General features: G+C 47.5%; 1 protein-coding gene across 1 annotated transcript in view; it reads right to left on the bottom strand.

Annotated features, from left to right (window-relative positions):
• Positions 1 to 3,131: 3,131 nt before the first annotated feature.
• Positions 3,132 to 11,487, bottom strand: part of CLCN1 (chloride voltage-gated channel 1) — a 30,905-nt gene continuing 22,549 nt past the window's right edge. The window contains exons 15-23 of the mRNA XM_054386626.1: positions 11,161 to 11,374; positions 10,356 to 10,489; positions 9,283 to 9,506; positions 9,067 to 9,172; positions 7,467 to 7,549; positions 6,734 to 6,772; positions 6,016 to 6,120; positions 3,986 to 4,072; positions 3,132 to 3,527 (exon numbers count right to left, since the gene is read on the bottom strand). Of these exons, the coding sequence (XP_054242601.1) occupies positions 3,132 to 3,527; positions 3,986 to 4,072; positions 6,016 to 6,120; positions 6,734 to 6,772; positions 7,467 to 7,549; positions 9,067 to 9,172; positions 9,283 to 9,506; positions 10,356 to 10,489; positions 11,161 to 11,374 (1,388 nt within the window). The remainder of the gene's footprint in view (positions 3,528 to 3,985; positions 4,073 to 6,015; positions 6,121 to 6,733; positions 6,773 to 7,466; positions 7,550 to 9,066; positions 9,173 to 9,282; positions 9,507 to 10,355; positions 10,490 to 11,160; positions 11,375 to 11,487) is intronic.

Genomic DNA, 11,487 nt, shown 5'->3' with positions numbered 1-11,487 from the left:
GGAAAAGGAACAACAGGTACAAGCTGGAGCACATGAGGTTCCACCTCAACATGAGGTACTTCTATATGGTGAGGGTGACAGAGCCCTGGAGCAGGCTGCCCTGAGTGGTTGTGGAGTCTCCTCTGGAGACATTCCACATCTGCCTGGATATGTCCCTGTGTGACCTGCCCTAGCTGATGCTGCTCAGGGGGGGTTGGACTGGATGATCTTTGGAGGTCCCTTCCAATCCCTAACATTCTGTGATTCCGGGATAGTTGACATCAGCTCAGTGAAGCTAGTAGTGGTAAAGGGGCAGCGGAAGCATCTTGAGCCACCACAACCCATCTCTGCAGTGTCTTTTGCCCCTGTACATATTCATGTTTGCTTACTATTACCCAAGTGAGAAAATGGTGCAGGTGAGTGCTGCTTCTGCTCCAAGGGTGGAGCACCTGCAATGCTTCTAAAGAGCAGCAGTAACAGCCACCTTTTGGCTTCCCTGCAGAGCAGTCCAGCTTCCTCATGGTGACTCCAGGATACGCAAGGGCAACAAGGATGGAAAGAGGTGGGTGTGCATGTGTGAGCACAAATGTGTGTGCTCTAGTGCTCTCAGGTGACAAACCTCAAGAGACTTTCCAGGTTAGCTTGTGTCTCACTGTGAGCTCTCCACGTGCTTCATAATGTGCCTAATTTTTGTTCCACCTACTCTCCCCCAGCTCGCAATCTGTCTGTCGTGACTCACACGTTCTCTGGCTCTGATTTAGACTCCATCTGCTTTTCCAGCCAGTCAGGTCCCAGTTCTTCTGTAACACACTGTAGGAGAATTATGGGACTGGAGCAGAGCAGGTATCTGTACTCCAGAGAGGAGGAGGAGGAAAGAGCATTGACTCCAGCCTCAAAGCTTCTCCTTGTCTCTTCTGTTTCAGTGCAAGTGTTTGGCTGACTCTAGGTCTGTGCTTGCTGGTAACAAGGCTGGGGCTGCCTTGGAGAACCTTGTGCTGCTTCCCAGGGTGTGTGGTCTGTCAGGGCAGATCTGGGTTCAGTGTTGCCACTCACTGCACACTAATGGTTTTTAAAAGGAATATCCTTTTTTTCTCTGCTTATTTAAAGGCCTGGTACAGTTCCCTGAGAAGAAGCTGTAGGCAGCTGTTCTGCCTCTTCTTTGCAGGCAGGGGAAGGTGACACAAAGGTAGCAGAGAGGCTGTGTCCTAACGCCTGGCACAACCCTCTGGGGGAGGCAAGCAGCTGGTGTGCATGAGAGATTTGCCCTCAGTTCACCACTGTCTTCTCACAAGGACAGGATGATCCTCAGGACTGAAGATCACTTAGGCAGGGGAAGGCTGCCTTCATGTAGCTTACAGAGGGGGATCATGTCTCAAAGCCAATACAGAGCCGATGGGCTCTGAATGCCAGACAGCAAAAATAAATCTGTCTCAGAGAGACCAGCTGGGGAGAGTTTTCTCTTCTATAAGCTTGTCACAGGCTCTCCCACCCATGACCATCATAAGAGTGGAATTAAAGCCAGGAAGGAATTTTCCTAGGAAGACTGGGTTAGAGGCAGTGATAATTTCTACTTGCTCCTGATACAGTTTATGAAAATAAGTACCTGGTGAGGTAAAACTGGGCCCTCTAGGTTCGATAATATTTCACCACCAGCAGGAAAGGGGACGTGGCCCAGCAGCTGGGAGAATACCCCCAAGAACACATTTCCAGAGCCTGGATTTATTCTCTTTTGCTGATGAATGGAAACACATCCAATATGCTGTTTGGAACTGCATTGAAGTGCCATGACACCAAAAGTATGACAGAAAGAAAGTTAGAGAAAAGCTGCAGAATACACAGATTTGGGTTTGCCTATTTACTGAGAAAACCTCATGAGGACAGTGAGTTAAACACAGCAGCATCTTAGGTTTGGATGCTAAGGTTTGGCATGCATGACATCAACTGACACGATACCTTTTTGCAAGATACAGATCAAGATCTCCTCCAGGTTTAGACCTAGAATAGAGAGCGATGCTGCAGACAAGGCTTGAGGTCTCTGCTGCTAGTCACAATGGAGACAAGTTGGCAAAAGAGAGAGCTGGAATTCTCAGATCTGAGGTATGCAGAAATATGTGGGCAGCAGGCAGGGTAGAACTGCCAGAAAAGAGCAATTTTCAGAGAGAATCCTCTTTTCAAAGTGTAGCAAACGTGGCTTCCCTCTGCCGTGTTTCTTGGCACCCTGCCAGCACTCCACAATTCTTTTCCTTTTTGAGTTCTTGTATTTTAAGACTTTAGCATTTTGTAAAAATTGTGAACAATGATTCAGAGACAGACACAGGTATGTGAAGTGCAGGTGCATATGTGCTGGTTTACTCCTCTTCCTCCAACACTGAGCATGCCTCTTAAGATTTTTCTCATTCTATTTATAAAAATTCTGCAGATTCTGGGAAAACCAAGAGGCTTTCCTATCTTCTAGTGCTTTTCTTAGAGCCCTGACAGAATTCAAGATGTGAGACAGACCAGGTATTTTCCTTCCATCTGTTTCAAGGGCATGGCTCAGCTAAAGGACAGAAGAGACGCTCCTAACTGCACCCCATCCAGGAAAATCCCAGAGTGAAAACTGAGGAAGGGATTCTACATGGGAATGTTCGGGGAGGATGCAAGATAAGAGCTAGAGAAAAGGAGCTGCAGCAGGGACAGGATTGCAGTAAGAAGCAGCAATATGCTTCTATGCTGGAGGCCTGGCTGTGTTTACGCTGGTACATGCAGACCAGGTGTGCCTGGAAGGATGACACCAATGGAGAGGGAGAAGAGATGCTCCTCCTCCACCTTCCATGTGGCAGGCTGACCCAGAGCATTCTGACTGTCCAGCAGTGGTCACATCCTGCTACGATCTCTTCTGCCATGTTATGCAGACATGCCAGAGCCTAAGCACCTATGAGCCTGTCCTTTCCCCCCTCGCAGTCAACATTTGACTCCTGCACACCCCCATGCAGTCCAACAGCCAGAGAGTTTTTGAGTGGAGGACAACCAGAAGGAGAAAGGCTGAGTCCAAAACCTCTTCTCCCTGAGTGAGTCCTCTGTGGGGATTGCAAAGAACATCCAAAAGCTTCTCTGTAAGGAGCAAACACAAGACGGCTGGCTCAGCTGATGGACTGCTCCCTCCATTCCAGCTATAAGCGGACATCCTCATCATCTTCATCCTCATCCAGGTCAGTGGAGCGTAAGCTTATATCCTTGAGGATGTCTGAGATGTTTTCAGCAGCTGGCCCAGTCAGCTCCATCTCTTCCAACTCGGTATCAGTAGTATAAGTGGAAGACAGGACTTCCCCCTCTTCACGCAAGTGTGAGGGCTGGGGGGTGTCCGAGCAGGCAGGCAGGGGGCTCTCTGTGCCCACGTCTGCTGCCTGCTGTGCTGCCACAGCGTCGTTGTCTTGCTGGCTCCACGCCCGCGCGTCCCTCCGGCCCTGCGCGGTGCTGACCGAGGGCCGCTTGGTGTCGCGGAAACTGGCCAGGGGCGGGCGCAGGCGGACCCCGGAACTTGTGGAGCCTTCTATGGCCTTCTGGAGCTGTGAGGAGAGAACAAGCTGAGAACAACTGGATGAGAGGGAGGCTGGCCCTGCCCTGCCCCGTCCATACCCTTTGCAGGGTAAAGGGAGCACAAATAGAGCCCCACCCCTGGGGCCTGCAGAGATCTTGTATGCTTGGTGGTGTGATTTGTCATTCCACAGTAAGTAACAAAGTCCACACCACTTTGCAAGGCAGTAAGAGCCATTCAGGTAAGTTCATGAAGAGGATGAACAATCTGACATCCTTGCAAGCAATACCTCCTGCCTCCTCTGAAATGCAGCCATCCCTTTGGCTACATGGTTTCCAAAGGGCTGCCTTAGAATTCAGCACTGGGTTGAAAAGGTAGCAGCTGCAGTTCTGTATTTTACAGCTGGATCCTCCAGCACCTCTAAGTTATTGCAGCGATCCCTGGCACATTTGCAGTTGATTAGGAGGAGATGAAAGGAGCTGTACTTACCTCTTCCAAAGCCAACACTCCCCTCAGCTTCCCCATACTGGTTACATAGGCACAGCTGAGGCCCAGCAAGGAGAACAATGTATGTGTCTATGAGTAAAACCATAAAAGGGCATTTCAGGGACTTTGGAAACTGGTAAATTGATACTTGGTGTTAGAGCTGAGACCTGGGATGCAGAAACGGCAATCAAAAGGTGCACAAGTCTGCAGTTATCCCAGTGAGAAACTGCTTCATCCCTTCCCTTTGTGTAACTAGCAAATACCACCCTCGTGTCCTTCCTCCTGCTATGCAGCCATCGTTAGGAGTGTGGTGATGATGGAGAGCACATCCTCAAGGTCACTCCCACCCTGCAGCTGGCAGAGATTCATGTGCAGCACCCTCTCTATTTAGGCACTTACGCAGATCCTATTTCATTTAGTGCTGGCAATTAGTATAGTCATATGGAAAGTCAAACCCTGCTTGGGTTATTTATTCAAGTGCTTGCCTTAACACTAGAATATTTCTTCTTATTCTGTTTCAGAATATGTCCTGTCAAAACTTAAGCTTGTTGCTGCTTATCCAGAGCAGTGGGAATACTGAGAATGAGTTATCCCCTTTCTCTTACACAGCCTTCTCCAAAGGACAGATAGCACACTGCTATCAGTCCTCTTTTCTTCTAACCCCTTTATGATACTGTTTTTCATAGGCCAGGCTTTCAAAAACTTTCAGCATTCTCAGTGCTCATCTGTGGTGTATTTCCAAGCTCCAAGTTGGTTTAAGCTGATCTCTGGATGAACTTCACCTGTGGCCTTACATGATGTCATTCTTTCACAGCTGGAGTTTGCCTAGTTCTTTTTTTTTTTCAGCATCACAGGAGATACTGAATGTCATGTTCAAGTGTAAAGCAGAGGAAATCTCATTTCTCAGGAACAAGACGTTTTGCCCTAACACAGAAGAAAATCAGGCTGGTTAAATACAACTTGGTCACAGTAAGGTGAGATATCCTTGCCACTGTCAGCAGCAGTCCCACGTTTAGCTCTAGCTGTGCATTACCTCAGACAGTTCGATTATTCATCCCTGCACTCTTTGTGCATCCAAGTTAAGATGACTTGTTTGTTATTTGTGAGCTTCTCATTTGCTCTTTTTCCATGACATGGATGAAGCTTTCCCCATCTGCAGTTTTTAGGTATGACTTCTTGTAACACCTATATTCTCAAAGATAATGCTGGTGGTTTTCAGATTACTTCAGCCAGCCCTTTGAAAAAAACACCAAACTCCTCTTAAGCACATAGTAACCTGTTCTTATTTTGCTCAAGGCTGAGATTTTACCCTTTTGATAACAGTAATTATTCTGTGCAAGGCTGACTGTTCACATTAAATGAGCATTGCAAAAGTGCACTTTTGCAGCAGTAGGCTGCTTTTGCTTTCCACTGAGTAGAAGCCCAGTCCTCCTTTACTCCTGGTAGGAACTGATTGTTTTTATCCCCAGTGTTAACTCTACAAGTTGTAGGATCCAGCTTCCTCTTTTCTTGTGCTTCAGTTCAATGAAGAGCCTCTTATACAGGGTGGAGGATCTCCCTGCTCACTGCAGGGGAGGTTGGACTAGATGACCCTTGGGGGTTCCTTCCAACCCAAACCACTCTATGAGTCTATGATTTCAAGCAGCAGGCTACACCCTGACAGGACCCTCTGGGAAATCCATGAGTACTCATTGCACTTCTGCAGGCTGACAAGGGAGACTGTAAGTCTTGGTGCAATGCCCCCAGCAGCATGGCATGCTATGCTTCTGCTCAGGCAGTGACTGGGACATCTGAGGTAGGCTGTTTTAGTAAATACACTCAGACTTATCACGTAGCTCTTCATTGTGCAGGAGATTCTAGGTATGTGCAGAAGGCTATAGGAACCTGTAGGGTTCTGTATCTGGATGTGGAAGCAGCTGGTGTTGGTAGTTATAGGCAAAGACAAGGAGAAGGAACAAGTCATAGACTAGACTTACAGTCACAGATGGGGAGGAGAAATGCAGTGCATGCTTCAGAGAGACATCTGCACCCACCTTGTGCAGGGAAGTTCCTTCCACCAGCTGAAAAGGGCAAGGGTCTATGTGACAGCTGTCGAAGCTCACATTCTTGCTCAGCTCCTGCTGCTCCCAGGCATCTATCTGACACAGGAAAGAAGATGAATCACTCTTGGGGGCAATCAGCAGTGCTGCCTTGTCTACCCAAACTAGTATCATTCTCCTGGTAATGCTTCTTCCTTCCTATGCTGATCATTCTTCTTACCCATTATATCACACCCTTCAGGTTTCCCATCCCTTCCTTGCCAGATGGCAAGTCCTTATGGAAAAAGAGTGATTCCAGTACCCCAGAGGTTTTCTGAGAAGTGAGATTTTGCTCCTTTCTGCTTAAAGAGGGACTGAACATTTCAGCTTTCCTGAGTGCACCTTCCCCTTGTCATTTCAAGACAATGGCTCCTTTGTGTGAAAAATGAAGGACCCACACTTTAGGTATTTAGGTAGGAGAGGACCTACGGAGGTCTCTAGTCCAAAGCTGTGCTCATAGCAGGCCTGCCTTCAAAGCTAGATCAGATTAGTCAGAGCCTCACTCAGCACACCTGGCAGAACCATCTCGTACTGGGTGACACCTACCCACTGTGCGGCTCTAAGAATAAAATGGCTTTAGCTATGGCTCTCTGTAGCAAACCCTGAGACTGTCGGAAGTGTGGGCAAAAAACTAACTCCATTAACCCCACTCCTCTTCAGCACCCAGTCTTACCTCTTCTGGCCTCATTGTGTCCATGTCTTCCATGGGCTCCTGCAGGAGAAAACACTGTTCAGAACAGACAAGAAACCCACAGTTTCACAGGAGAAAGTTTTTTGCACAGCCTCCTCACAGTCCCCCTTTTACTCCAGGCAAGTGTATGACAGTGTAAGGTGTACTCTGTCCTCACTTGTAATGACTGACTGTGGGATGCTGGTGGAGCAATTCAGGTGCCTGAACATGGTTACCTGGTACTGCTTTAGATGCTTTCAGATACCCTACATGGGGCCCAACCACCTGCCCTAGAGTGGATGGGTGTCCCACAGGCTCTGTGTTATACCCACCAACCCTGTGCAGCTATGTCAGATACCCAAGAGCATCTCATATGGCATAAGGCAAAACCACTTTTTCATTTTTCTCTGGCCAAAACTGTCAAATGGAGCAGAGCTGCTCTTTATCCCAGAGTAGCCAAAACAGCACAAAGTCATTCACTGAGAAAAAAAGATGCCCACAGTGAGTCCTGATGGTGACCCTGACACCTGAGCTCAAATGGCTCTCCATGAGCAGCATGCTCCTCTACAGCAATCACACTCTTTCCTTGGAGAGCTTTCCTCACTGATGCTGTCAGAGTTCAGGACCATAAATGTGCCCACACTCTGGCCAAATGAATGGCTCTGAGTAGCAGGTACTATTTCCACTGCATTCCCTTCCCTCTGAAGGGTTTTGCCAGGCTTTCAGAATCCCTAACCTGGACAGCATTCTCTGTGTCATGTGGAAGGCTGTAACGGCAGAAGAGCTGCTGGATCAGTTGTCTCAAACGCCTGAAATTGCCTGAAGGATGAGAACAAACAGACAGGTAAGAGACAGAACGCATGAGAAACAAAAATACAAAGGAGGCTGGGAAATAACATGAGGGACATGGTAGGAGGTATCTGACAGGACTGAGCCAGTCCTGATCTAACATTCAATTTGTAAGACACAGAAACATGCCAGAATCATGTTCCCATGCAGTACCTTTTCCCCCAGGAAAGGAAACAAAGCATTACAGAGTAGCCCTTGCAGATAATGTTTGTGTGTCATTATTCCTGAGGAAAAACAAAGCCAGGAGAAAGACCACTAGGACAGCAAAGTCTGATACAGGAGACAAACTGCTGGGACAAGAGGTTTCTGAAGCCTACAGAGAATGTGGTTTGGAGGAAAAGGATGGAAAGAGGAGGTGAGAATTTGGAAGTTACTTCAAAGACAAAGCTCATCAGCAGTCTGAGTGTGAGCAGTCCACGGCCTGTTCCAGCAGTGTAATGGTGTGAATGAAAAAGACTTCAGAATTACTCTCCCAGGCAGCACAGTCAAGAATTAGCACAGAGGAGGAGATGGGGTTTGGTGCTGTTGTGAAGAGAACAACAGCATGGACATGGAGGAAGATGGTCAGATCCTTCTGGATCACTCATGTGACATCCTTATTTCGCTGTGATGCAGCTTCTGCTATGGTGAGGAAGCTGGAGGGCTGTCCCACCACTCTACTGGCTTGGAAGCAAAAAGTGGATTTTCCTGTGCCTTAGAGGTTTATTCATACATGAGTGGTGTTAAGGAACCAAATGTGCTGTATCCCATGCTAGCTTTTGAGTATCTGAAAGCATGAGCCAGAGTTCTTTCCTTTGTATTCATTCTCAAACCTGGGCTACACTTCTGTACTTGCTCTCTCAGCATATTTCAAGACACATAAAGGAAAAAGAAATGCACCACCCTGCAGCAAATACAGATGATCTATGATACAGAAATGAGCTCTGAGTACAGGCTTAGAAGCAAACATGATCTAGTCTGGGGTGCACACAAAGATCACCACCTATCGCTGTTTGTCCACCGTATTACTGTAGCTGAATCAAGGAGCTGCTTGTCCAAAAGAAGCTGGTTGGTTTTGGAGAGGGCTGAGCCACAGCCTAAACCTTAAAAACAAGCAGAGATGTTTAGCTCTCAGTCTGCTTTTCCCAGGGAAATTAAACCTGAAGGAGGCAAAAGCTGAGACTCTTCCATGCAGACTCTTCAGAAAACGCCTGAGATGTTACTGCAAAGGATGAAGTGGAGAGTAAAGACAGAGAGCTGTCTAAGTGGGCCTAAATGTTACCATGCCCTCTGAAGGCTCATAAACAGAAGATATTTCCAGATCCTTTTTTTTGCCATGGGTATTGAAAAGCATTAGCAAAATACCTTCAGTAGAGGAAGAGCAGAGACAGCTCCTTCCCTCAGTTTCTGGGAAGTGAGCACCTTGCACAGGTGTGTACACACAGAGGTGTGAAAGCTGCCACAAGCTGGCTTAGGATGTAGCTGAGGCATGCCAGAAGGTACCATACCTGGACGTTGCTGTGGCTCCAAAGTTTCAGACATTTGTTTAAGAGGACTTGCCAGGCCATTGTGCTCCTCTGGGTAACTAGGGGTGGGACTCAAGGACTGAGGTAGCTGTTATGGAAAGGAGAGAAAATCAAGTCCACCCCGTCATCTCTTTCTCAGTCTCTCCAAATGCCTTACTGCAGGCTCTGTGTTGCAGTCTCTCCACTCCTCTGCCTCACCTCTCCCTTCTCATCTGTATCCTCATCCTCATCAACATAAGCAAAAGATTCATGGTTCAGCTTTGGCAGAGCTGCCCACACTCCCTTGCTGTGCCCATCGTCAGCTGCCTCAGCCTTGTGCTGCATTTCTCTGGTGAGGAGCCGTCGGCGTTCTGGGCTCAGATGTCTCTGGAGGAGAGCCTGCAGCTCAGAGCGCTCCACAGACCCCAGCAGGATCATGGTGTCTAAACAATACAAAGCAGAGAAACCATTAAGCCACTTGTAGGTTTTCAATGTCCCCTGCCACACACTCCCTTCTTCCACTCAACCTCTTCAAAGTGCTTGGACTTGTCATATCTGGAGCTAAACACGAGTCACTGACCAGCTCTGCCAATAGCTGCTAACACACTGTGGGGCTGTGAGAAGTTCTCCAGCCCTCCTTAGCACCACATCAGAAGTAGGCTCTTTACTTATGTAAGATCCCTCCCTGTTGTCCCAGTTCAGTCCACAAACTTCCCACACATCTCCCTTACCTGCTGTACCTGCTTCACTGCACACTCCTCAGCTTACCTGTCTGAGCAGCTGCCAGACAGGATCCAGAGCAGAGGCTGAGGGAGCTGGGACTGTTTAGCCTGGAGAAGAGGAGGCTCAGGGGTGACCTCATTGCTGTCTATAACTACCTGAAGGGAGGTTGTAGCCAGGAGGGGGTTGTTCTCTTCTCCCAGGCAACCAGCACCAGAACAAGAGGACACAGTCTCAAGCTGTGCCAGGGGAGGTTTAGGCTGGAGGTGAGGAGAAAGTTCTTCACAGAGAGAGTGGCTGGCCATTGGAATGGGCTGCCCAGGGAGGTGGTGGAGTCACCATCCCTGGAGGTGTTCAAGAGGGGATTGGACATGGCACTTGGTGCCATGGTTTAGGTAGTCATGAGGTTTAGGGTGACAGGTTGGACTCGATGATCTTTGAGGTCTCTTCCAGCCTTCTTGATTCTATGATTTTCATGTAGTGGGTCACAGCATGTAATCTGAAAGCCAGTTTCTGTGGCTCTTTAAGCTGAGCCACTCTTCAGGAAAGACTAGTTTCTCTATATTGCTTACCTGGTGAGTCCACTAAAGGTAGTGTCTTAGCAGTGGTGCTTTGAAGTAGAGTTTGCAAGTCTCGGTAATTACAGTTGGAGGAGACAAATTTCACATCCTGGACCATAATATCCTCAACAAAGATATTGTATTTGCTGTGAATTTATGGACAAGAAAGGGAAGAGTGAGCATATTAACAATGTCTAGCAGATAAATTCCTTCAAGAAATATATAAATGACCACCTCTTTAAAAAGTATTGTCAGTAGAGGTGCTTCTGTGAGAGTAACCAAGAGGACTCTCCACTGGGTTCACCAGGTTTCCGGTACAGTTGGATTGCACTCCATTACCTCTCACCATAAAAATACACACAGACAGATGGACAGAAGGCTTAGACAGACATACCTAGCTATATTTTCTATACCAAAGAGAAGGCGGCATGTATATAAATACCTGAATTTTGGTCTAAGCAAAACATCCAAATAAAAGGATATTTCAAACAGTTGCTGCATAAAGAAAACGGAAATGAGAAACATCTGATTTTTAAATTTTTAAACTGAAGCAATCACCACTATTAACAGAAATAAAGTAATGGTGCAGATTATTCAACCCAGTGCTTTCAGTGAAGAAAAGAAGAGGACTTTTCTCCATTTATGTGTTTGAGCCCTAATTCTGCTCCCCTACTTGTTTTTTTTTTCTTACTGCAGGCCTATTCTGCATTTTTATTTTCTTTGCATTACTGTCCCCTTTTCATGCCCTTTACTCTACCATGCTCTTATCCTCATCTACTTTATTTCTTTGCCCCTCCCCACCTCCACACGACTGTACCTTATGTGATTCCAGCCCAGGTCTGGCAGGTAAGGCAACTTCTTCACCTGGATAATGCTATCATAGAGGCTGGGCTGCAGACTCTGGGCCACCATGTTGGCAAGAATGACAGCCACCATCATGGGGAGGATGTGAGAGATCTGCCCTGTCAGCTCGAAGCAGATCACAGCAGTGGAGACAGTGTGGCTCACTGCTCCTGTCAAAGCTGCTGCACCTTTCCCAGGTCGGGTGTACAAGGAACAGGAAGAGAAGAAGACTTCCATATAGAAACAGCATGTCATGTCAACCAGGAAAGTCGTGGGGATGGGAGCAGGTGCAGAAAGGCAT

The sequence above is a fragment of the Indicator indicator genome, chromosome 14 (genome assembly GCF_027791375.1).
Source record: "Indicator indicator isolate 239-I01 chromosome 14, UM_Iind_1.1, whole genome shotgun sequence".
Taxonomy (NCBI): Eukaryota; Metazoa; Chordata; class Aves; order Piciformes; family Indicatoridae; genus Indicator; species Indicator indicator.
Note: the sequence above shows the minus strand (reverse complement) of the source record. Positions and strands in the feature narration are given on the sequence as shown.